The sequence below is a fragment of the Trichoderma atroviride genome, chromosome 4, assembly GCF_020647795.1.
Source record: "Trichoderma atroviride chromosome 4, complete sequence".
NCBI lineage: Eukaryota > Fungi > Ascomycota > Sordariomycetes > Hypocreales > Hypocreaceae > Trichoderma > Trichoderma atroviride.
The window spans coordinates 462533-485578 of NC_089403.1; the positions used below are offsets into that span (position 1 = coordinate 462533).

At 51.3% G+C, this 23046-nt stretch overlaps 11 protein-coding genes across 12 annotated transcripts; 7 read left to right on the forward strand and 4 right to left on the reverse strand.

Moving 5' to 3' along the window:
* Window positions 1-191: 191 nt before the first annotated feature.
* TrAtP1_007370 (uncharacterized protein) lies at window positions 192-380 on the forward strand (the record flags this gene model as incomplete). Its single annotated transcript, XM_066113494.1, has 1 exon — window positions 192-380. One exon carries the CDS (start codon window positions 192-194, stop codon window positions 378-380), a length of 189 nt encoding a protein of 62 aa, XP_065969580.1.
* Window positions 381-517: 137 nt separating this feature from the next.
* On the forward strand, window positions 518-1230 carry TrAtP1_007371 (uncharacterized protein; the record flags this gene model as incomplete). Its single annotated transcript, XM_066113495.1, has 5 exons — window positions 518-542; window positions 594-667; window positions 728-748; window positions 1041-1132; window positions 1203-1230. The coding sequence occupies 5 exons, from the start codon at window positions 518-520 to the stop codon at window positions 1228-1230; spliced, it is 240 nt and encodes a 79-aa protein (XP_065969581.1).
* A 2428-nt stretch (window positions 1231-3658) lies between these two features.
* On the forward strand, window positions 3659-5200 carry TrAtP1_007372 (uncharacterized protein; the record flags this gene model as incomplete). The annotated part of the gene is made up of 6 exons (XM_066113496.1): window positions 3659-3737; window positions 4197-4296; window positions 4355-4408; window positions 4651-4676; window positions 4727-4946; window positions 5161-5200. The coding sequence occupies 6 exons, from the start codon at window positions 3659-3661 to the stop codon at window positions 5198-5200; spliced, it is 519 nt and encodes a 172-aa protein (XP_065969582.1).
* A 251-nt stretch (window positions 5201-5451) lies between these two features.
* On the reverse strand, window positions 5452-6003 carry TrAtP1_007373 (uncharacterized protein; the record flags this gene model as incomplete). Its single annotated transcript, XM_014093004.2, has 3 exons — window positions 5452-5650; window positions 5714-5818; window positions 5891-6003. 3 exons carry the CDS (start codon window positions 6001-6003, stop codon window positions 5452-5454), a joined length of 417 nt encoding a protein of 138 aa, XP_013948479.1.
* Window positions 6004-6576: 573 nt separating this feature from the next.
* On the forward strand, window positions 6577-8571 carry TrAtP1_007374 (uncharacterized protein; the record flags this gene model as incomplete). Its single annotated transcript, XM_014093005.1, has 1 exon — window positions 6577-8571. The coding sequence occupies one exon, from the start codon at window positions 6577-6579 to the stop codon at window positions 8569-8571; it is 1995 nt and encodes a 664-aa protein (XP_013948480.1).
* Window positions 8572-9783: 1212 nt separating this feature from the next.
* TrAtP1_007375 (uncharacterized protein) lies at window positions 9784-10869 on the reverse strand (the record flags this gene model as incomplete). Its single annotated transcript, XM_066113497.1, has 1 exon — window positions 9784-10869. One exon carries the CDS (start codon window positions 10867-10869, stop codon window positions 9784-9786), a length of 1086 nt encoding a protein of 361 aa, XP_065969583.1.
* A 262-nt stretch (window positions 10870-11131) lies between these two features.
* Window positions 11132-12127, reverse strand: TrAtP1_007376 (uncharacterized protein; the record flags this gene model as incomplete). Its single annotated transcript, XM_066113498.1, has 1 exon — window positions 11132-12127. The coding sequence occupies one exon, from the start codon at window positions 12125-12127 to the stop codon at window positions 11132-11134; it is 996 nt and encodes a 331-aa protein (XP_065969584.1).
* A 1720-nt stretch (window positions 12128-13847) lies between these two features.
* On the forward strand, window positions 13848-15253 carry TrAtP1_007377 (uncharacterized protein; the record flags this gene model as incomplete). The annotated part of the gene is made up of 1 exon (XM_066113499.1): window positions 13848-15253. Exon 1 carries the CDS (start codon window positions 14633-14635, stop codon window positions 15251-15253), a length of 621 nt encoding a protein of 206 aa, XP_065969585.1. The 5' UTR covers window positions 13848-14632.
* A 3576-nt stretch (window positions 15254-18829) lies between these two features.
* TrAtP1_007378 (uncharacterized protein) lies at window positions 18830-19909 on the forward strand (the record flags this gene model as incomplete). Its single annotated transcript, XM_014093007.2, has 4 exons — window positions 18830-18855; window positions 18935-19072; window positions 19142-19239; window positions 19305-19909. 4 exons carry the CDS (start codon window positions 18830-18832, stop codon window positions 19907-19909), a joined length of 867 nt encoding a protein of 288 aa, XP_013948482.2.
* Window positions 19910-20371: 462 nt separating this feature from the next.
* TrAtP1_007379 (uncharacterized protein) lies at window positions 20372-22769 on the forward strand. 2 transcript variants are annotated; one of them, XM_014092864.2, is made up of 3 exons: window positions 20372-20635; window positions 20730-20974; window positions 21033-22769. In XM_014092864.2, exons 1-3 carry the CDS (start codon window positions 20509-20511, stop codon window positions 21933-21935), a joined length of 1275 nt encoding a protein of 424 aa, XP_013948339.1. In that variant the 5' UTR covers window positions 20372-20508; the 3' UTR covers window positions 21936-22769. The 2 variants fall into 2 exon arrangements, with proteins under 2 accessions (XP_013948339.1, XP_065969586.1); XM_066113500.1 differs by having other exon boundaries at window positions 20372-20974.
* TrAtP1_007380 (uncharacterized protein) lies at window positions 21968-22442 on the reverse strand (the record flags this gene model as incomplete). Its single annotated transcript, XM_066113501.1, has 2 exons — window positions 21968-22070; window positions 22132-22442. The coding sequence occupies 2 exons, from the start codon at window positions 22440-22442 to the stop codon at window positions 21968-21970; spliced, it is 414 nt and encodes a 137-aa protein (XP_065969587.1).
* Window positions 22770-23046: the final 277 nt, after the last annotated feature.

Here is a 23046-nt window from a genome sequence, read left to right on the forward strand (position 1 = left end):
AAAAGGCGTTCGATGACGGACGTCTAGTCAATGAATCTGATACAATCCAAGAAAATTTTCCATGTTAGACACAACACCATTAGACAATGATTTCTTTTCCTCTAGAACAATCACCCCGTTTACAGAGACATCTCTATCAACGAGGATAGACTACAAGAACAAGGGCCCACAGATTACGGATTATTATAACTATGGGCGAGAGAAGTCTGCTACGCATCGATGGGGATGCATCCCAGCAAGTGTTCAATCACTGTCAGCCAGACGCTATTATTGACGATGGGATTTCTGATGAGGATATGCTGGAGGAGGGAGACTTTGACGGAGCAGCAGTTCTAAGCCTCATTACAGCGCAGGGATATCTTGACGAACTCCTAGATTAACTTTACGATTAGAAAATGACGATAGAACTAGGCAAAGGCGGACGCAGAGACGACTAGGAAGCTGCGTAAGGCACAGATGGATAGCCGTCGCGTACAGAGCTGGCCCTGATGGCGAGGACTCGCTAAGCGTTGGCCGAATGTCCAGGTCTTCTCCACGGATGGGTAAGTTATTTCCAGGTCTTTATTAATTTCTTGCTAATTTATTCTGCATAGAATGGAAAAATCATCATTACGACGGTCGAGTGTTTTTGTTAATACGTGAACGAAGATGGAGAGATGTGCAATACGTATGGATAATACGCTGTCTATTGATTGCTGATTCATTGCTCATGTCTCGGATATACTAGGATGGACTATTTTCGAGCTTGGTAAACCTCCAGACTTACATCAGAGGCTTTCATTAGGCCCTTGGAGGTTGAAACCCGCGTCGTCGCTCGGCTAAGGAGAGTTCGAGACTTACTCTGTCTCTCTCCTTTTCGATCCTCGGCTGAGCGACTTGGAGCGCAAAGTCAATGCAGCCAATCAATATTGCAGTCCCCCATCGCATCTTGGTGGCATCGAGTTACTCGAAAGTGGTGGTATTCTTCAAGAGCTTAAAATCCGAACGGTGTCGCATCTCGCCTTTTAGCAGAGGCCAGATGTTGCTGAGGTCCACATGAGTTCATGATTGGTGGCAGAGATAGATGCAACAGCCCATGGGTATTTAAAGATAGCTATGAAATGTTCAATGAACTTGGTGGTGGCAACAGAGGGTAAGACATCAACATCTCCCCCCCTGCTAAACAACGCTGGGCTAATAAACACCGGGTTATCACACGGCAGTCCCGACAACAATCTTTCCAGAACCTGACCTATGGCACCTTCTTCCTGAGGGTAGTCAAGAAACAGCACAAGGGGAGGCTGGTCAAACTCGCCGGATATATATTTGGAAGCTGGGAACTTCAAATTATATTGGAAACAAGGAGATTCTGACATGCCGAATAATGGCGGCACTCAAACTCCAAAAAAAAATATGGAATGGCAGCAAAAGAAATGACAAAGATATCAACATCTCCAAGATAGTTGCTTTTATTATCTTCTTCTCCTACTGCGGCTTCCCTTTAGGAGAGCACACTGTGGATACATCGATACACCCTGGATACACCACGGATACAGTTGTAAGTGAATCCCTGTGCCGTATTTCACTAGACTTCTGCGGAAATTGGCGAAGTCTCTGATGAAATGAACCTTTATTGGGTGAGGAATCTGTACTAATCTATGTGTAGTACCGTGTATGCATCTATAACAACGGCTGGTTTCCGAATCTCATTATCTGATCTACGGACAAGGCCAACGCAACGATCGAGTGCCTTTGGCAAGCTATAGTATCCAAGATTCTCGGGCTCTTGGCTTCGAAGCGAACATACATGAACAGTACGCGACTGCATTATGCTGCCGGACGGGATTTCATCGTTCTTTGCGGCTGACCTGCTGCCAATGACGGTCACATCGGAAGAGCTGACCTTCCACGACTCGTGTCAGACTTCTCTTACACAACGATATCAGCTCCTGTCCCATCACTCTGCAGGCATTCTTCAAGCTCGCTTCTATATAGTGGGAAGTCAACACCCCAACAAATGGATGAATCCATTATTGACAGCGTTACTCCTATTTATAAAAAAAACATTACTGCTTCTACTGTCGAAGCACCCGTCGCTACCGCAGCCTCGCCGAAAGCGTAGAGCCCGCGGAAAGCGCGACAAGAAAGCAAACGCGAATGGCCCGGAGAATGATGCCACCGACAGGGAGACTGAAAACACTTAGAAGAACGTGAATTCTCCGAAGAGCACCGCGACAGCAACCCAGAGAATAGAAAGTTATCCCTGGAGAGGTTACGGGAACTTCGGGCACAGATGGAGACTTTGCCCGGAACGACGGAAAGCCTCGAATCGACATGCAAATGGCTTGGAATTCCTGACTGGAGGGAACCCAAAGTTCCAGGCATCAGACCAGAGGCCAAGGTCCCCAAGCCGCACCAATTGTCGATCAATTGACAGGGCGAAAGCTCCCACCACACCGTCAGTCGGTCGGGCCAAGCTTCGCGGAACATCTGCAGAGTTTGCTTGACAAAAATTGCAGCATAGCTGAGCTCAGGTCACCTAGGCGGCCCGTCAGTAATTGCTTATCATGTCCTCCTCTCACCGTGTATCAGCGCGGGCCTGGTGACCGGCAACACGAGTAGTACCAGGCTTCAATTGGGCGCCTCCAAGCCTCAGATATTAATATCAAACGGATTTGTGTATTCGAGGAGAAGGCGTGGGACAAATAGGAGGAAACCAATAGCCATGTCCAGTCTCATCACAAGCTACGGATTTTCAACGAGTATCCATCACGCCTCGGGGCCATGGTCCTCGTGAAAGCTTATCGGTATGCTTTCAGATCACAAAATAAACGGGAAACGCACTTTCGGCCGGAAATTACAGCCGCTGGGGAACTCGTAATGGATAGTTGCGAAGCGGTTATCAAGGGTTGAACTCTTGAGCGTCCCAAAAATAGTAAAACCAAGAGCTCTGATAAAGAGCTATTATAGAGTCTTTCAACAACCGAACATGGTATTCCAAAAGCACTATGGCTACGAAAAGAACCAAACCACTCACGACTCTGAGAACTTCTGGTAACCTTACAATAGTTGCTCTATAACATCACAGTCAAATTCTATCCAACAATCATCGTTAATCCGGTTAATACGATTGTTCAAACGTTTCAAGAATCCAAGCAACACCCCACTGTAAACATTTGGGTCTACTACGGCACACAGGTACAGTTTCATTAACAGAATACGCGGGTTATCAAACCTAAACACTTGGTCAATACACAGCGATCATACCAGCCAGGGTGAGAGGTTTCAAGATCGCGCGATTCGCTTTATGCATCTTCCAGGAACCCGATTGTGCTTTATAGCAAAGTAATCAGTGTGGCGCGAGGCGAGTACTTGGCAAACTATTTCGACTTTTAGCTGTCTTGTCAATCCGGCCAGCACGGCGCCGATCCGCCGCATGGAGTCTGTCCCCTTGCCTGGCGAGGCAGATAGTCACCAGATTCAGCTCGACAGAAACCCTGTGGAATACAAGATCACCCACAAGGAACTAGGCGCTGTCCGATAGGCGATGCTGATAGTCGATGGAGCGCACATGGCACAACATGAAGATGGAATCTTCAATAATACACTCAGACTCTTAAACTGGGATCACCTTATCTGGGTCACAGGCACTCCTGTTATGAGCAGCTCAAGAGACATCATGTCTCCTCTTGGACTCATGTGGAGAAAGGTTGATATCGACTTGGAGGGTATTAGTGAGAAGGTTGGTCGCCCGGATGGTCTGTGGCGAAGCGAATATGACCCAACTTTGGAAGATAACAAACTCCCTGGCGACGTCAAGGCGTGCGGAATATTCTCAATGACATTGGGTCTATAAAAGTGCGAGAGGACTTACTCCCCTGTTTCTGCTGAATAAATGGGAATATTAGCATACACAGAGGGTGACGGTGAGCCCATTGACGATGCACACGATTATTTTGGCGCACGCAGAGCATCTTTGCTTGTCACAAGGTCATTGAGTCTCAACTACCATACGGCCAGTTTGTTGAAGGTTCAACAAACAAAGAAACTAAGCATTTCCCTCTTGTGGTAATCAATATTGGGCTTCTTTAGACTGATACAACAAGCTTGACATATACCACCTGATCAAGACCTAGAATTGGGAACTTACTTGAAGAATTATGTCGAAAATAAACAAGTGGCAGATCGACGGAGAGCCCATTCCCACAATTCTCCAGCTTGGGAAACCTCCGAGCCCATATTCGAGGCTTCCATCGGTTGGAAATTGCCACGGTACACAGTGGTCGTCGCCAGTGGCAGAACGAGAGGCAGCAGCTCGTAGGTATTTAATCAACTTATTGACAACCACTTGCTAATGTATTATTCATTTATCTAGGACCGCCGAATACAGTTCATCTGCGGCAAAATCAATGAGTGACCTGCAAGTGCAGTATAGACAGCCGAGGCCCAGCCTCTCTACAGCCGCACATCCCAAGCAAATCAAGGATCAGGGACAGCGACCCCTTCTCGTCAATTGATTTGCAATAAATCGGTGGATATGCCTAATAGATAACGCCATTAACCAACAACTTACCAATGACTTGTCAACGAATTTCCCCCCTTATTACAAGTGTGACATAGAAATCATTTCACAAAGGCCCTCTTGCAGCTCTAAAATCTGATGCGATAAAGGATCGTTGGTCTTCTAAAAAAATCCGGTTCGTGTCCCAGGCCTGCTCCTCTCGCCCGATCTGCTAACAATAGTAAGGCAAGGACAAGTTCAATCCGCTCATCATCGACTCGGACTCGGATGTAGAGGACGACCTCACAACCGCGCGAGTCGAAGAACAAGAAGCCCGCACCACTCTCGAGGATTCGGGTCGGGCACTCGACGGCGCTGAGATGGCATCATCGCCGTTGACTGAGGCAAATGAATGGCTTTTCGCTAGCGGAAATGGCGATGTTACAGATCTAAACAGCCAGATAAAGTCTATCATCGATCATATTACTCACAAGTTGCCCTTTCTCATATCCTTGCCAAACACCCAGTCCATCGTGGGAACCAACCACAACCACGATGGAAAACATTGCTTTAACATGAGCACTACGGTCCTAGCACACATAGCGCAGTTGCCCTTGTTGTCTCCTACCAAACGGCACAAAGATATCAAGTACAGCTGAAGTCTAGATGAACATGACCAGAAAATATCAGGCTTTGCACGAGGCCGGCGAAGAGGAATGAATAGCTATATAGCGGAAGGGGTGAATATAAAAGCAGACGTGTTTATAAGGCTACGTTGACAAAGAGGAAGGAGGAAGGAGGAAGACACCGCATGGTGTATAGCATGAAGAAATTGATGCATCAAACTCGGACTGTGCTTATATTGATACAGCAATAGCACATCCTCATGTATCCCATATCTAGCATAGTCACCATATCTTACAAGCATTTAAACTGCCTCCATTAATCTTTTTACAATGCATTGTATATCTCTAGACATTGAGCTTCTTCAAGTTCTGCAGCAGCATGGGCGGGTTCGCGCCAATCAGCTCGTCAACCTTTTGTCCGTCCTTGTAGAACAGAAACGTCGGCATGGCGCGGATGCCCAGCTCCTGGCTCAACTCTGGCAGCTCATCCACGTCAAACTTGACAAAGTGGACCTTGTCCTTGAACTCTGCTTCCTCAGAGGCTCTAAAATTTGATTGCCTTGATTAGTATCTTCAGGATTCTCTTTTGATGCCGAGTTCAACGCACTTTTCCAGGATGGGAGCAATGGCCTTGCATGGCCCGCACCAGGTTGCAAAGCAGTCCACAATGACCTTGTCCTGCGCCTTGATGACTTGCTTGTACTCCTCGGCGCTTCATTTTATTCCATTAGCATGTGTTGCGTTTATACAGCTTCAACGATGTTTCCATAGGGACGCAACTAACGTCTTGACAAAGTGAATGGCTTGAGCAGCGCGGCTGGCGTGGAAGAGGCGCTGAGATGCGACGCCTTGGCGGGCGATTGAGAGGGCCGGGCGGAATGTGCGTGTTGAGAGCATGTTTTCGGTATTAATTCCACTAAAGAACTGGTTATAATGAGTGAGAGAGAGAAGTTGTTGGATATGCGATTTATAAGATGAAGTTGTGCTGTATTTGTTAGTGGCAATCTGGATGAGTAAAATATTCTGGGTCGCCATATGAGGTAAGCCGGCATCGCTGTATCGATAAAATGCACTGACGGCTTAAATTGACCTCATGACTAAGGCTCCTCGACTTGTATTCAACACCATGGCTATCAACATGTTTCAAAAGAGCTCTTCTCTGGTAATCCTGGCTCTTCAATTCAATCGTAATGTCTAATCTTGGTGATTCATTCAGGCCTGTTGGTTACACCCATGCATACATGTATAGTGGCGCAGTCAGCGTTCCTTCAGCCGCCGGCCTGTTTGGGAGGCCCTTCAAGGCTGCAACAGCGACAGGGGCATGAAGCTACATAAACACAATCTGTTACAGATGATGCAGGAGTTGACTTTTGCTTTTAGATATACAATGAATCATTTTTAGCAAGATTTGCAATTTATTATTTACTGCATACCACCTTCGAACAACTCAATTTAAACCTGTGAAACGCCATGGCCGCATCAAGAAAGCGCCGCTCTCCACCAACTTCATCTCAGCCAAACTATACCAAAAGAACAAAAAGAATCACTCAGTTTCATCATTATGAGCCTCTCGACCACCTCCAACAGCAAATCAGACTCCTGGAACTCCTGCCAGGAAAGCCCGGCAGCCGCATCTCCATCAAACTGCACACCGTCTCCCTCAACGACAACCCCGAATATGAAGCCCTGAGCTACTGCTGGGGCCCTCCCAAGCCCTCATACGACATCTTCATCCACGTCAACAACAACAAAGACAGCAATACAGACCAACTCGCCTCATTCCCCGTCGGCCGCAACCTCCGCAAAGCCCTCGACGACCTCCGCCTCCAATCCCGGCCCCGCCTCGTCTGGAACGACGCCATCTGCATCAACCAAAAGGACAACGTCGAAAAGGGCCACCAGATCCAGCTCATGCACCAAATCTACTCCCGCGCCGCCGTCGTCTGCGCCTGGCTCGACCACAACGTCCGTCCCAAGACCTCCGTCTTTGACGACCTGGAGAGTCTCGGCAGGGGCGTCGAGCTGGACGACTTTGCCGATCCGGAGTACTGGTACCCCGTGGCGGACATCTTCCGGAACGAGTACTGGCGAAGGCTGTGGGTTCAGCAGGAGCTCATTCTGGCGGCCAAAGTGGATGTGTATTGTCGGAGCGACGTCTTCTCGGGCGAGCAGCTGCTGGAGTTTCAGCAAAAGGTCAATGTGGTCAAGTCGCAGCGCACGAGGCTGGGCGGGCCCGAGTTTGTGCTTTCGCGGTATATCGATGGGAATACCAGCGCTGATCCTACGCCCGAGATCTTTGGTAGTGGCGTCATCCAGGCGAGAATCAACATGCGTGAAGGACGGGAAGCCCAAGAAGCCTACTCATTATCGCTGTCATCATCATCAGCATCTTCTACTTCACCACCATCTCCCTCTCAAGGCTTCAAAATCACCAGAGGCCTACTCGCCTCCTCCCTCCTCAACCTCTTCCTCCAATCCTCCAGCGTCAGAATGACCGATCCCCGCGACCGCCTCTACGGCATCCTCGGCCTCGCCACAGACATTGCCCACGACTCCAATCTCGAAATCACCTACGAAGCCTCCCCCATCTGGGTCTACGCCCAAATCTTCCGCCACTTCATCCACCGCTACAAGAGCCTCAGCTTCCTCTGCTTCAACAAGAGCAATCCCAGAGGCAGTTACACTCCCCGCAAAGGATTTCCCAGCTGGATGCCCCACGCCGACGTCTGCTGGAGCTACGTCAACGCCAGCAGAGCATGCGGCGAAGTGCTCGCAACGCCTCACGTTGCCTCTATCGACCTAGAAACACAATGTCTTCACGCACAGGGCATCAAGGTCGACGCCATAAAGCACATTTGCTTAATCAACGGTGACGGCCGTGGCTGGACGCCCATCCCCGAATGGCTCGACCAGATAGAATCCTTCTGCCGCAAAACATGGCCTGACGCAGATGATTCAACCCCCCTGTACGAAAGAGACAACGTCACCTCCTTAATGTTCCCCTGCCTCAGCCCCAAACGCTACAAAAACATGTGGAAGCTCGACAAACCCGACCCCCAACGCCGCATCCACCTCATCCGCAGCCTCCTCGCCGCCGCCCAAAAAGCCGATCAAAAGGATCTGTCGACAGGGGACATAATCCGCGGCGGATACACGCCCACGGACATCATCCCGGCAGACGTGCGCGAAGAGTGCCACCCACTGCACGTAGAGAGCAATGCCGTGGTGCTATTTGGCACCGAGGGCTCGCGCGTGGGCAGCATGGCGCGGACGAGCGATATCCAGGCCGGGGATGAGATTTGGATCCTATTTGGGTGTCGGATGCCGATTATGATGAGGCCGAAGAGGGAAGAGGGCAAGGGGTTGAGATATCAGGTTATTGGGCCGGCGATTATTCCGGGACTTATGAAGGGGGAGGCGATTAAGGATGCTGAACATCATGGGAGTACGGTTATACTTGAATAGATGCTGTTGAAACGAGAAAACTCTGTAGATGATCTCAGTCAGTAGAAGCTGAACCCAAGTACACATGTATATATGGGTATATGTCTATAACAAATAAAATACATACTTACGGGTAACATTCGCGACACAGCATAGCAAAAAGACAAAGCTCAGATATTACGGCACAATAATGCATCATCTCACTACAATCCTCATCCATCTCGCTCGTCACATGCTCAACAATATGACTTTAAACTATATACAAATCCCCCTTCATCGACCAAGAAATCTCCAGATTCCATAGGCTGCGAACTGGGGTAAAAAGAATTTGATGAAAAGAGCAAAATCATATCAAATCCCGCGCCACAATGAGGCCTCTATAAGTTAAAAACTCTTCTCTTTTTCTTTTCTTTTCTCATGTCAGTTTTCTTTTCCCTCTTGCTTCAGCAAACGATTCAAATCAAGACCAAATGACTCTACTTCAGCCTCATGCTTGAAGAATAAGCAAAGTAAATCACGCCTCCTCAAAATCCACCCTTTTTCGTCTTTTAAAACCATCATCCATCCTCTTCGCCAGATACTGGGTATAAATACTTTTTTCCCGGCACGATGCAACCTCGCCTCCCTGAAACACACAAGACAAGCTGCGAAAAGAGGTCAAACAGCAAAGACCTCTCTTCGACAGAGTGGGTATCAAATCTGGTATATGTGCCTGTAACAAAAATGAGAGTAAAAAGATTTTTTACTCTGGGGAATCAAAAAAAGGGAAAATAAAAATCAATCCAACGCCAGTCATGTTCGTCAAAAGGTTGTAATATACAACAAAGACGTTTGCCGAGAGAGAGCAAAAGTCCAAAGGAGCATAATCCGCCGCATCAAATTCCAGCGATTCAAAGTCAAAAGAGCCTCCCGATTTAGTCGTTAATTTTGCGTCATTTTTTTAGTTTGTTTTCCGCTTTTTGGTACTATATCTTGTAGATGAATGTGTTTTTCGGTTTTTTTTTTCGTAGATTTTTGTTGATTTTCCGTCATCAAATTGAAGAGTGTGATAAGGAAATAAATGAGTGACTCGGGTCAGTTTCGGGTAGCTAGAAACAAAGGAAATTCGTCAATAAAGCACCATCGCGACATGGACCACGAAGAATGCTCTTTTATATTTTCCTTTTCCTTGTTTTTTTCTCTTCGGGGGGCTCTTTCGGTTGTTGTAATCGTAGTATCAATCATGCGTCAAATTTATGCGCCGTTTGGGTTCTCTTGGCTCTTTCTCTTGTCATCGGTAGATGCCCGCGGCTGTATCTTCAGCAACTTTACGCTTGACGGACGGTTCACGCGCACACTTGAGGCCCGCTGCAAATCAGCCTTCTCAATGCTCGGGGCAATCTGAGAAATGGGAGAAATGGGAGGCTCTTGGTCTTCCTCGTCTCCCGAGTCGATATTGAGCAGACCTTCGCGACTGCGGACAGTATCCCGATTCTGGTTGCGTTGGACAAACTGCGCTTGGGCGCCAACAGCACCCCACCTGACTTCTCCTTCGCGCATTAGCTCGTCCTCATCGCTGCTTGGACGGCCCTCGCCCGAAAGGCGAGTGTTGAAGTGCAGAGTGGTGGGGTCAGGGCTGAGGCGTGACATGTAGTCGTCTTCGGTGATTTCAAGGTCGTCGTGGGCGCTATTGGAGGGAGAATCCGCTCTGCGTTCGTGATCCTGTTGTCGAGATCGTGTCCTGTCGCGTACGGATGACATCCGCTTGCTCCGTTGGCTGCCAACTCTTCCTGAGAGCCAGGAGCCTTCTGAGTCGACAGACGCCAAAGACATTGATAGTTGCGGCTCGGCCGAGTGGCTGCCGTACATCTTGTCTCGCGACACATGCGCTTGAGGAATGTCTATTGAAATGGAACGATGGCCTGAAGTTGGTGTATCGTCTCGCAGAGTGGGAGGATTGGTGTTGGGCTCAGCGCTGGGAGACCTATACTCTGCCGCACTGGGCAGCGGGGCCTCTGCTTCGGGCGACTGAACGCGGGACTCGGGTGGTGATATTGGGAGTTCTGGAAGGTCTTCTCGGAAGCGAGATCGCATCCGTTTCGGTGGGACTGATGCCGGCTTGGATAGGTAGTTGCCAGTAAATGACGGAGCGGGGGAGTCGGCGGTGCTTCTAGCTTGCGCCTGTACTGCCCCCATTTCTTCGCGCGAAGTGTTTGCGAATGACGAGGGACCGCTGGGGCTGCGGCGACTCTTTCCCCATCTAAGCAAGGTAGAGAAGGAGATGCGGTTAGACCTGTTGCTGGACTCGGAATCCTTGCGCGTTGTGCCATCATCTTCCATGGCAGAAGATGTCTTTTCCTTGTCGTAATCAAAAGTCGACCCGGATGTCGATATCTTCGGTACAAAGTTGCCTTCACGCTTGATAGCAGGCGGAATGGCTGGAAGACGCTCCTGTGGTTTCTGAGAAGCCTGGGGTTGGTTCCCAGAAGCTGTGGACAACTCTGCATCACGCGGTGCTGTATCGATTCTGTGAAACGTCTGCAAAGGTTCTGGAGATTCCCTCGTTTTGCCCTTGTCGGGCGTCTGTGGATATTCCTCTACGTCAGACATTGGTTCTGGAGAAGTGCGCTGTTTGGAGGATGTCACTACAGTAGACGGGGGGATCTATGCCTAGACCGACCTCTCGTCCCATGACACCGCGATCTAGATTTTCTGGCGGCGGTGTTCCTGTTTGCCTGGCATTTTCCTCCTCTCTCTTCTGCTTCTCGGCCTTGCGTGCTAGCCTCCTCTCGGCCTTGTCTCGCTCGCTTTGCCGGTTCCTCTCGCGCCGTCTTTTGTCTCTTTCCATGAGCTCACGCAGCTCGCTGGCGTCGAAATCATCAGCCAGGTCATCGATGCGTTTGTGCGCTCGGACGGTCTCCTCGTCAAAGGCATCGAGCCTCTTCTTTTGGGACTCGGACCGTGTCGGCACAGAGGCGTGTGACGGAAGCAATCGTGCGCTGCCCTGATACTTCAGGGTCGGTCTCGGTGCCAGGGCATCGAGGGCGGTTACTCGATATGACGAGTAATTGGAGTCGGACGAGAGGCGGGAGGTGATTGAGATGGGCATCGGCGGCGATGCGTCAGAGGTAGGACTGTCCCATGGGGCTCTGGCGCCCAGAGTCTTTGCGCGCTTGTTGTCGTGCTTGACGCTGCGAGCCGTGGCCAATGTGTCGGTGGTTGCTCGCGCCGGCGTGAAGACGGTCATGGCCCTGATCTCGGCCTCTCTGGTGGGATCCTGCCTCTTCCGTTTGCTGCTCTTGCGCCTCGAGGGCTGGTTGCCGCTTCGTTTGTGGTGTAGAGTTGGGACTCGGGTCTCCAAGGAGCGGATTGGCGCAGGCACAGGGTCGTTGGGGGTGGCCCGATTGGCCCGGCCGACGTGGATGGCATCTGGGCCATCGGGCGAGAAGCTGTATCTCGGCGCAGCATCGCGGCTGGGCCTGGAGGCAGCCGGCCTGGCGGCATTGCTCGCTCCAGCGTCGCCGGCAGCGGAGAGGGCCGCGCCAGAGCCGCTAGAACGCTTGTCGTGGCCCCTGGTGCGAAAGGGCCACAGGGCCATTGTTGCTAGCTGCTTCACCTCGCGGGTGAGATGCCCCCCCCTTTTTGCTTTACTGGCGAGTCGTCTTAATCCCTAAGTGCAGATCCAGTGAGGCGTGAAGCAGCATGGTGGTCGTTTAAGTCTCCGCCGGCAGCCGCGCATGAAGCAGTAAGGGGTCTGGATGCGAAACACATGCCACGAGGCGCGTCGACCGAGGGCGTGGAGTTTATGCGGCGGCGCCCTGTGAAGAAGCGGACGGACCAGGGCTGTTGTGAATGTGAAATGCTAATGCGAATCCAAGTGGCATTCGACGATGGAGGAATTGGAATGAGATGAGATGCCGGACCCGCCGCAGCTAGGCATGTAAGAGAGAAGAAGCCCGTCCCCCTCTATTGGCCAAATCAGGCACTGTTCAGGCGAAGATGAAAAGACAAAGTTTTTTTCCTGTTCGTTTGTTGGAAGGCGTCAGACTATTGTTTTGCACTTGGCCAGCATCTTTGCACAAGAAGGAAATCAACTGGGGTCAAGAGAGAGAAAAAGGAAAAAGACGTCAAGTGGTAGGGTTGAAAAAAAAAGCAGAAAAGCAGGGAGCAGAGTGGGCGGCAGCGACGTAATTTAGCGGATGGCACACACTTGCAGAGGGTCCCTGTGGGCGCTGATCCGGCCGCTAAAAGGGCCAGGTACAGGTACAAGGCCGTGGCCTGGAGTACGCAGTGGCACCCGCCGGCCTGTGCGCTGGTTGCTGCCGGGGCCTGGTTTAGCGCCACTGGACGAAAACTCGGAGTCGAGGGTCCCAGTTGGGCAAGTCGGCAGAGCGCTGCTAGGACGAGAGCATACACAAGAATAGAAGCAAATGGAGCGCATCGAGGCGATTCATTCCAGGCCGATGGAGAGGCCCCTATGGGGTTCCCCAGCGACATTCATGCCCACAGCGCCATTTGCTGGCGTGGGTACCGGTACCGCCGCACACACGTGGTGGCTGTACCTGAGCACCTTGGCCACACAGATGTGTACATGGAGGCGCAAGTACCGAGACGGAATATTCGCTGTCCACGCCGCGTATGTGTGTGCGTGTGCGTGTGCGCAGTGCCAAGTCGAGTCGGCGTAGGGTCTGGTGCTAAACTGGTGCTTGTACAAGTTGGCTGGCGGCGATTCCTGCGGCCAAGTGCTGGCATCAAACTGCACGATGCTGGCAAATTCAATCAATCAACCATGGATTTCACCTCCAATCAATCCTTCCACTATTAGCGCTGCAATCAAGAGCCGGCCACGGGCGCATTGGCGCACATGTACCTCGCTTGCTGCATGGACTGCACGACATGTACTTTGGTCCTGCTGACTGCTGTGCAGTGCCTACAGCGCTCCATACTCGACTTGTACCATGTACGTACGTGTAGGTGCGTCTGCATCTGCGTCTGCGCTGCACGTGCTGGGGAGCGGCGGCTAGCTGTGGCATCGCTAATGTTGCATTCATGCTGCTTTCTTTTCTCGGTTTGGAGCAGAGATCAATTCAATTGTGTCGTGGTCGCGGGCTTGAGTCACTTGCTTGTTCCGCTGATTCAGAAGGCCGCTAGAAGTCGGGTTTACCGTCCATTCTCATGGCGTCCCCACGTACAGGCGCATGTACAACTACATGTACTCATACAGCACTCAGGGCTACAGTATATACGCCCCAAATAGCGCATCGTATTCCACACTCATAGTGGGACAGATTAGAAAATAGAATGGCAGAAAGAGAAGAGAGAAAAGAACCAGACAATCAAATGTGGCGGGGTGGCAGGGGCTCAACTGCAAGGCAAAGCACAAGCACCAAACACCAGGTCCCCTGTTGCTCGTCTGGTAACAATAGACCGCCGGGCCAGGCCCCAGCATATCGCCCTCCCTGGAGCCCCCTAGAGCCCCCAAAGGCCCCGGGGCTTAGAGGGGTCGAGGGGTCAGTGCTACATGGACGGTTTATAGTGCAGCGCAGTTTCTGCCCTACCCGCGCTCGACCGTTGCGGCCGCAGCGACTCTTGACAGGCTCCAAGGCGACTCCAGTTGGACTCCATCGTATTGATTCCATTCGTGACTGTGCCTTTTTCGCCCAACAGCAGCATCGACTGCGACTTGTGTTATTCTAAGGCAGCCTGTTGTTGGTTGTTTGCATCGCTCTTTGCTTTTGCCTTGCCCCTGATCATATCAATCTCAGCCACCTTCCAGTACAGGTACGCCAATCTCTCGAACGGTACTACACCGAGGCGCGTCGAGCCGACTTCCAGCCCACCATTCAGGCTCCTTCTTCTCTCATGTATCCAGGCCTGGCATGTCACCTCCAAAGCCAAGTGGCTAATGACAGCCGGTCATGCCCGCGCCTTGCCCTGCGAATGGCTCCGGCAAGCCGAGCATTTCTGCCACTAGCATGCATGGACAGGCGAAAAAAGAAATCAGATGGCCTGGCGCTGTCCATTCACAGCGACGCCCGCCTGGCTCTCGCTTGGGGATTAAGAGAAAAAGGTGTGCTGCGTACATGTACCAGTCGCGGGCATAATGGAGGAGCAGTCTCGTGGACAACGGCTTGCCACCGCGCAGCCACACTGGTTCCAAGACAAGAGATGTGATGTCGTTGATTATATTGGTCTGGTACGAGTACATGCCGCGGTGCTTCTCCAGGGCTCGGAAAATCAGCCCGGCTGCTCCTTGCTCCGTGTTCCGCGCTGGTCTCATGCCACGATCCAGCCCTCCAGATTGCGTCCACACCACATCGCAGGCTTCTTCTCGTCTCCAGGCCGTGTTGCGTCGGCCAGAAATTTGAGCGCCGTTGACAGACTTGCTGCTCGTCTTTATTGTGAGCAAACTACCAACTGCTACTCCTCGCACAAGCACAACGTCCCGCCATTGGCTCCGCTTGTGAGACCTGGCATAGCTTGTCCCGATCCCCAAACGAGACATGTTCTTGTCTGGCCTGGATCCACCTCTCAATCCGTTCCATTCTTTGGTGGCTCGACTGACGTCTGGCCTCGACGAACAGGTACCGGCCGAGTGGGGACGCCAGGTCTCTTAGCAGAGTGCGCTCACAAGAATAGCCCGATCTCGACGCCATCCCGATCATCAGACGCTCAGATGCAGCTCCCTACATGCTCAATACATCACGTATCCTACACGTCTTGACGTCCATGTGCGCAGGCAGGTCAGATTGAATATCGCCGCCGCTAATCGCCTTGATTACGCTGATTCGGCTTGACTGATGGCTTGGCCAATTGAGTGATTCCGGGGTCTGATGCCCAAGAGACGGCGTCAAACTCCAATGCCACCCGCTGACAAAGGCCAGCCACCATTGCCTAGCACACGCTACAGGCCCGCGATCCCAGGTAAAGCAAACCTCGACGCCGCAATGGAGCAGACCCCTAGTCATTGTCGTTAAGCCTCCCATGCAAGCCGGTGGTCTGTCCGCCCATCGCCAGCACGGGTCGCCTCTCCATATCGGTTTACCTCTGCGTGCGCTACGGCATGACTACATGTACATGCATGGGCGAGATTGCGAGATGCCCAGTCTGTCTCTTGGTTATGCGCGCGTCTTCGTATCACTGAGGAACCAGGAATTGCCCCCGCAGTAGACTTCGTATTCGTCAGATGGCAGCTATGACCTGCGATACTGAGATAGCTACCCGAAGCTACCTGGCCGGTCAATTCTAAGCAAATAGGAGAGAGACGATACAAAACGACGAGGCGGGAGAATAGGAGAGCCAGCGAGCAAGAGGCGTCGATTGCCTCGAGCAAATGTCACCGTTTGTCACCGATCCTTCTCTGACCACCATCAAGTCCTTGTACCTTGCATGTACTCGGCCGTTGAGAGCAGTTGGGAGTCGCCCAGAGACTAGAATATACCCGCGACAGGCCGCCCCACGCCAAGTGCCCGCTCATCAGCTAGACCAAGGAATAGGAAAACAGGTTCCGGCCGGGAGAGCTTGTACTGTATGTATAGTGAGCCGTCCCCCCATCCAACCCCAACGGAGAGCGTTAAGGGCATGCTTCCCTTTTGGACAGGGATTGCCGCTCAAAGCTTCCCCTGCTGCTCGATTCCTTGGGCGTCCTTGCGTCATGACCTGATGGCATCCTGGCAAGATCGGCCCTTCAGGCTTGATAAAGCTCTCGGGCCTTGCAACCCAAACCAGCTTCATCGACGGACGCTCAATCCTTGAAAACATCTGCCAGATTTTGGTTTCGGCCAGACGTCATCGCGGCTGAGTCTGGCCTGGGTCTCGAAAGGGCTGAGACGGGCTCGCCAGGCAGGTTGAGCGAGCCTTGCAGAGCGTGCTAATTGATCCATGTGCTGTTTATGTGTGTTTGTCTTCTGGAACTTGTCCCCTCTTTACCGTCCATGTCTGGGACGATGCTGAAAGTCGGCATGTCTGTGCCTGTCCTGTCAACTTGGCCGACTTCACCAACTTGATACTACCGACTTCGACCCGATACAGCAAAGGCCTGGGAGCCTCGCCCACATACGTTCCGAGATTGCAGGCGACAAGTCATCGCTGCATTGGTGCTGTAACTCCCCTCATTGCATTGCTCCGTGCTGAGCTGTACGACGACACGTTGGACATGCCCTGCCCGTGTCATGTTGTGCCTGGAAGGTGACAAGCTCTTCTGCCTCTTTGGCTCAAGCCAGCACCACCGGCCGCCTTCTCAACTCTTTGCCTCCGTGCTCGGAATTCAAAGAGACGATGAAGCCGATGTGCATGTATCCTTGCTGTGAGCTATCCTATGAGTGCAGCTTTCGCTAGCCACTGTTTGCCTGCTTTGGATAAGCAACATGCAAGCAACCTAACCAAGCTGCTCTTCGCCAATCCTTGAGTTGCCATGCCGAGCATCCATATACTACTGCGACTCCTTGTATGCTGCGAGCTCGGGAAGATGGCCGTGCCACCACATATGGCCGTAAATGCAATTGCCCCCGTCATCCCAACGTTGTGCAACCAGTTAAACGCCCAGGCGGGAGATTTGCTTAGCTCCAAGGGGTGGCCAACAAACACTCGTGGTAGCGGTACATTCTCATCCTCTCTCACAGACACAGAGTACATGTAGGTACTTGTCCTCTGCATCCCAATACGGCTGCGTCACATTGTCATTTGCTATCATCGCAACCACTCTGCAAGTACAAGTACGTTGTACAAGCGTCGGTGATGCAATGTGCCTCGCCTTTTCTTGGGCATACTTGGCACTAATAAGCATGGATGTGAACAGCAAACAATACGGGAAATTCAGGCGAGTAGCATTCAATCTGCATGCTCCCTACCCGCCTTGCAGGGACAAGCAAAAATTTCCATCTCGCAACCATCTCGGCGGATGATGGGTGACCACGTGGACGGGATGGCACTTTCTATTAGGGCCCGACTTAATCTCAACTGTGTCTCGACGACGCCACATCAACCATCTGGCCAGGCTAAGGCCCGTCTTACAGCACGCGGGAGACGGGGAGAAGCCGTAGATGATTCACCATCTATCAAGTATCCCCTTTTTTGTCCCCATCTTGTTTTTGAATCAACTACCTTGAATCCTTTTTGAGGGAAATCTTGCGGAAGGGGTACCGAATTATATCGGTTTTGGAATTACCTCAACGGGACGCCGTACGCCACAGATGCAATTGGTGCCAAGGCGTGTAATGAGTGTGCAACGGCGTCGTGAAACGATCTGATTTCTTGAAGGGGCCTTGTCCTACAACCTCTTTTTTGTGCAGACCTCGCCATTGGCCAGCAAGGAGAGGATCAACGACCCAGCAGATCCAACGGAGGCCACAAAGCATCTGTGCTTGGCATATCGACATTACCACAAATAGCTAATGGGCTGTGCTGTTGAATAAGTGGCTATTCTCTCAATTAAACATGAAAGCCGTCAATGAGAAATGGATGTTGGAATAACTCGCCACGGCAGCGTCATCGATGAGTGAATTGGTTGGTTGCAGCACTGGAAGGCGCTGCTGCTCTCAAACACAAACCCCATCTTTCTGCGTCAAGATGCTTGGTGCCCGACAACTACCTACTTGCAACGGAACAAGCCCACTAATCGAAAGTACTCTCCGTATCTGTTCTAGCATCAGGGCGGCAATCTGGAAGAGTGCTCCGGGATGCAAGGATCCAGGATCAATCCTGCATCTCGGAATGGCTGGAAGGATTTGTTGGGCTGAGCCTAGAATTCCGACGGCGGTAGAAATTTTCATCCAATCGCTGACTGATTGTTTCACCAGCTGTTATCAATCCTTTTCGTTAAAAAGGAACGAGGAACTAAAGACGAAGAGGACAAGGCACCTGCTGAAACGACGCTTGCATAGACTGCGTCCGTTTGCTGTCCACTTACACGCAAAGCTCGTGTGTGCTTTGTAGAGAAACTTTTATCATTTCCATTGGCACCACAGGCCGAGCTTGTTCTGTGCCCATGACAAAAGCAGGAGCCAAATGCTTGGCATTTTAGACGTTAAAATCCAAAGATAACATTATAGACTGTGTAGATTGGGTAATCTTGACTAGACTAATGGAGCATGTCGATGGTTCGCCGAGTGCGGGGAGACGCCGCTGGAGTCACGCCGTTCCGCAATCGCTTATACGCGGTCCGACTGCTGCGAAACCTTGCGTTTGATGAGAATACACGAGTATATCTTGACAACAATCTTGATAGGCTGGAGCGTTTGAATGCTTATATGCTCGATAAGTCAAGCAACGTCTAAGCTATTCATTGTACGACTCTTTAAATATGGCGAATGTAATTGTCGTTGCAGGGTGAGATGATAAACCAAGCCTCAAGCCTCAAGCTTTTCGCAGTAGATGCATTGACTAACAAAGAAGATGTCTATTATAGAGCTGGCGTGAGTGGCCTCACTTCGGCGCTCCTGCTTTCCAGGAACAAGGCCAATAAGATTACTGTCGTTGCGAAACATATGCCTGGCGACTATGATATTGAATATGCCTCGCCTTGGGCTGGGGCCAATGTGTTGCCGTGAGTTCAGCTTACATGATCTATCAAACTTTGGTTTCTTGGTAATGGTTTTAACAAAGTGTGGATTAGAATGGCCGACGAAGAGAATAGCAGATGGGAGCGCCGTACATGGCCCGAGTTGAAGCGTTTGACGGAAGAAGTGCCTGAAGCAGGAATCCACTTTCAGAGTATGGACACCCCGTCCCCCCCTTTATTCAATTTGGTAACCAGCTTCTGAGTTTTCATTTTATAGAAGCCCGTGTTTATAGAAGAGTGAAGGATGAGGAAGCTAATTATTCTGATACTCTATTCCACTCGAATCCCTGGTACAAGTCTGTGCTCCCAGATTATCGCGAGCTGAGCCAAGAAGAAGTCATCCCAGGCCATGATTCGGGATGCGAATTCACAAGTGTGTGCATCAACACGGTCATCTATCTACCCTGGCTCCTCAGCCAGTGTGTCAAAAACGGCGTCGTCTTCAAAAGAGCCGTCTTGTCGAATATCCAGGATGCAAAGCTGTTGAGCCACACAGGCCAGCCAGCAGACATCATCATCAACGCCACAGCCCTAGGCTCTCTCAAACTCGGAGGCGTCAAAGACATGGCTATGATTCCCGCCCGTGGACAAGTAGTCGTCGTACGAAACGAGTGTTCTCCCATGGTAGCGACGTCGGGCACTGACGACGGCGAGACGGAGATGGCGTACATTATGCAGCGAGCTCTTGGCGGAGGGACCATCTTGGGGGGGCACATACGACATGGGCAACTGGGAATCGGTGCCGGATCCGAATATCGCGGTTCGGATTATGCAGAGGGCGGTGCGAGTTGCGCCGGAGTTGGCGGGGGGAAAGGGCATTGAGGGATTGAGCGTGATTAGACATGGTGTTGGGCTGAGGCCGAATAGGAAGGGCGGGGTGAGGATTGAAGACGAGGTTTTGGAGGATGGGACGAGTGTTGTGCATAACTATGGGCATGCGGGTTGGGGATATCAGGGATCGTATGGATGTGCTGAGAGGGTTGTGGAGTTGGTGGATGAGATTCAGAGGAGGAATTGAGAGTATTGTGAAGCACTGATTCCTTCAACTGATTGTTTCATAATATGCTTACTGATTGTCTTATAATATAGTTTCTCGATTCTTAATTTGTTACTATAGAATTATGACGAGACTGGTGTTGAGATGATGTCTCACGGCTCATTTCATGATGCTGGAACTTACAAGGTCGTTGAGGACGATAAGCGGGGCTATGCAATTTCCGGGGCTTGCTTCACGCAACTTTTCATTTCACACGTTGCAGATGGCGCTATATATCAAAACACACAACAAGGGCGTTTTCACGTGTTCTTGACCAGAGAAAGGCTCGAACAACATGCCTAGTTATTGAAACAATTATCGAGAGACTAAACTCAAAAGTTGCAAAGGTTCATCTTCAATAGTCATCTTTGGTATAGAGAGAGCCATGGCTTCTCTCATCAAATTCGCATCCGACGTGGCCACCGGCCGCCATGCGCTCTCAAAGCTGATCCCCGTGGGACTCTTTCTGGCAGATGCTATTCTCTGCGGGCTGGTTATATGGAAAGTGCCATGTTAGTCGAAATCCATGTGTGATCCCTATAGAAGTGGACGCAACTATAAATATAAAAAAAAAGCTGCATCATTCCAAGGCTGACGAATTTTTAGATACAGAGATTGACTGGACAGCGTACATGGAGCAAGTCACGCAATTCGTCAACGGGGAGCGGGATTATCCCAAGATGGAGGGCGGCACGGGCCCGTTGGTCTATCCGGCTGCGCATGTGTACATTTACACGGGGCTGTACTATCTGACGAATAGGGGAACGGACATTTTGCTTGCGCAGCAGCTGTTTGCCGTCTTGTACATGGCTACGCTGGGAGTGGTCATGTTGAGCTACTGGAAGGCCAGGGTGAGTCTTTGCCTTTGTTTAAGGGGGGGGTTGATTTGCTAAATTCGGGATGATGCAGGTTCCGCCGTACATTTTCCCACTCTTGATTCTATCAAAGCGTCTTCACAGCGTCTTCGTTCTGCGATGCTTCAACGACTGCTTTGCGGCTTTCTTCCTATGGCTGTGCATCTACAGCTTCCAGAACAGAGCCTGGACCTTTGGTGCTCTGGCATACACCCTCGGTCTGGGTGTCAAAATGTCACTGCTCCTCGTCCTACCAGCCGTCGTCATCATCCTATTCCTCGGCCGTGGATTCAAGGGAGCTCTGCGACTGGTGTGGCTAATGGCACAGGTTCAACTGGTTCTTGCGATTCCATTCATCACGACAAACTGGGCCGGCTATCTAGGACGCGCGTTCGAGCTATCGAGGCAGTTCAAGTTTGAATGGACAGTCAATTGGCGGATGATGGGCGAGGAGACGTTCCTCAGCCGGGGTTTCTCTATCACGCTACTGACATTCCATGTTGTCACCCTCCTGGTGTTCATCGCGGCTCGATGGCTGAAGCTCCAGGAACGATCTCTCCTTGGAATCATCACGTACGCCGTCCGATTCCAGTCGCCCTTTACTGAGCAAGAAGAAGCCAAAGTCTCCAAAAAGGTCGTCACGCCCAGATACGTCCTTGCCACCATCTTGTCGGCCAATGTGATTGGTCTGCTATTCGCCAGATCTCTGCATTACCAATTCTATGCGTATCTGGCATGGGCAACTCCGTTCCTCTTGTGGACGGCGTATCCAAACCTCCTGGTCGTGGTGCCGCTGTGGCTGGCGCAGGAGTGGGCGTGGAATGTCTTTCCCAGCACGCCTCTCAGCTCAAGCGTCGTCGTGAGTATTTTGGCCGTTACGGTTGCCGCGGCGTTTGTCGGCTCTCAAGCGAGTTCACCTGCGTACCAACCAGGAACAGCAAAACCAAAGCAGTTGTAATTCGTGGCTTGTCTTGATAGAAGCGCTGTTTTTCACTCTTCCTCTTCTTCGTCGTCGCTGGGCGGCAGTTTTCCGACGTTGGAATCACTCTCCTCGTCGCTGAATTCCTCGACCACTTTGGCAAACTCTTTGGGCCTAGAATATCTCATTAATACATAGACTATACAACATTGAGGCAGACAGATCTCTCTCGTACCAGTATGCCTGCTTTCGCCACAATTTCTCGTCTCGCACGACATTTATAATTTCGCCAATTGCTCTGCTATCCTGCGTCCCCGCGGGATAGCTTTCGGCCAGGACATATCCGCCACGCTTAATCCAGATGGTGTTGCGAAACCGCTGGGCGAGCTCGAGAACGACGGGCTTCGTGTTTGGCATCTCGCAAGCGTACAGGTTGTTTCCTTCGGGCTTCACCACGCGCACAATGAGCTGGGTGGGCTCCAGTTCGGCTGGTGGAGAGAGCGCTTCTTGCGCGGCGGCGAGGACGTTGCGCTTTGGTTTGCCCATGGCGGCTTTGAATTTCGATTCTTCTCAGAACTTTTGGTTCGACTAGCTGACACCTCTGATATCAAAAAAAGTTTCTAGATTTGGTGGATGGAAATAAACCGGGGCTTGGATGGAGGGGCACCATGTACGATAAGATTCCCGCGATAAGGATCGGATTTGGGCGCTTGGATTTGGGGCATCTTTATCCGCCGCGGAATTCCCCTATTGGGCGTGGCCGATTTCAGGGTCCATAGGCTATTACCTACCTACTGCTCAATACGAAGTGTTTAATCGCCCCAATGGGAGAAACACCGGGCCAATATGAGAAAAAAAGCTTTTATTGCGTAATTGCTATTTTGGCGTTTATCAATCCTTGACTCACAGGGCATGGGAGCTAAACACGGCTGCAGGTGAAGCGCCAATCTCGTCCGGATCACGCACACCACCACCGCGACAAACTCAAGCCACCCGTGTAAGCCCGTCCTCCTACACCGGGGACGAGTTTTGGCGGGGGATTCGTCGGCGGAGAATTTCCATGCTAGACCAGGATCCTGGCAAGCTAGAAAAAGGGCAGCATCCTCTCACATAGCCGATCCGGCTCGCGGAGGACAACAGCCGATATCGT

Coding starts and splice junctions, on each gene's coding strand:
- TrAtP1_007379 (XM_066113500.1), top strand. CDS start 20,597: ATGCTATTCTCTGCGGGCTGGTTATATGGAAAGTGCCATGTTAGTCGA. Junction 20,975..21,032: donor TGAGCTACTGGAAGGCCAGG/GTGAGTCTTTGC, acceptor GGGATGATGCAG/GTTCCGCCGTACATTTTCCC.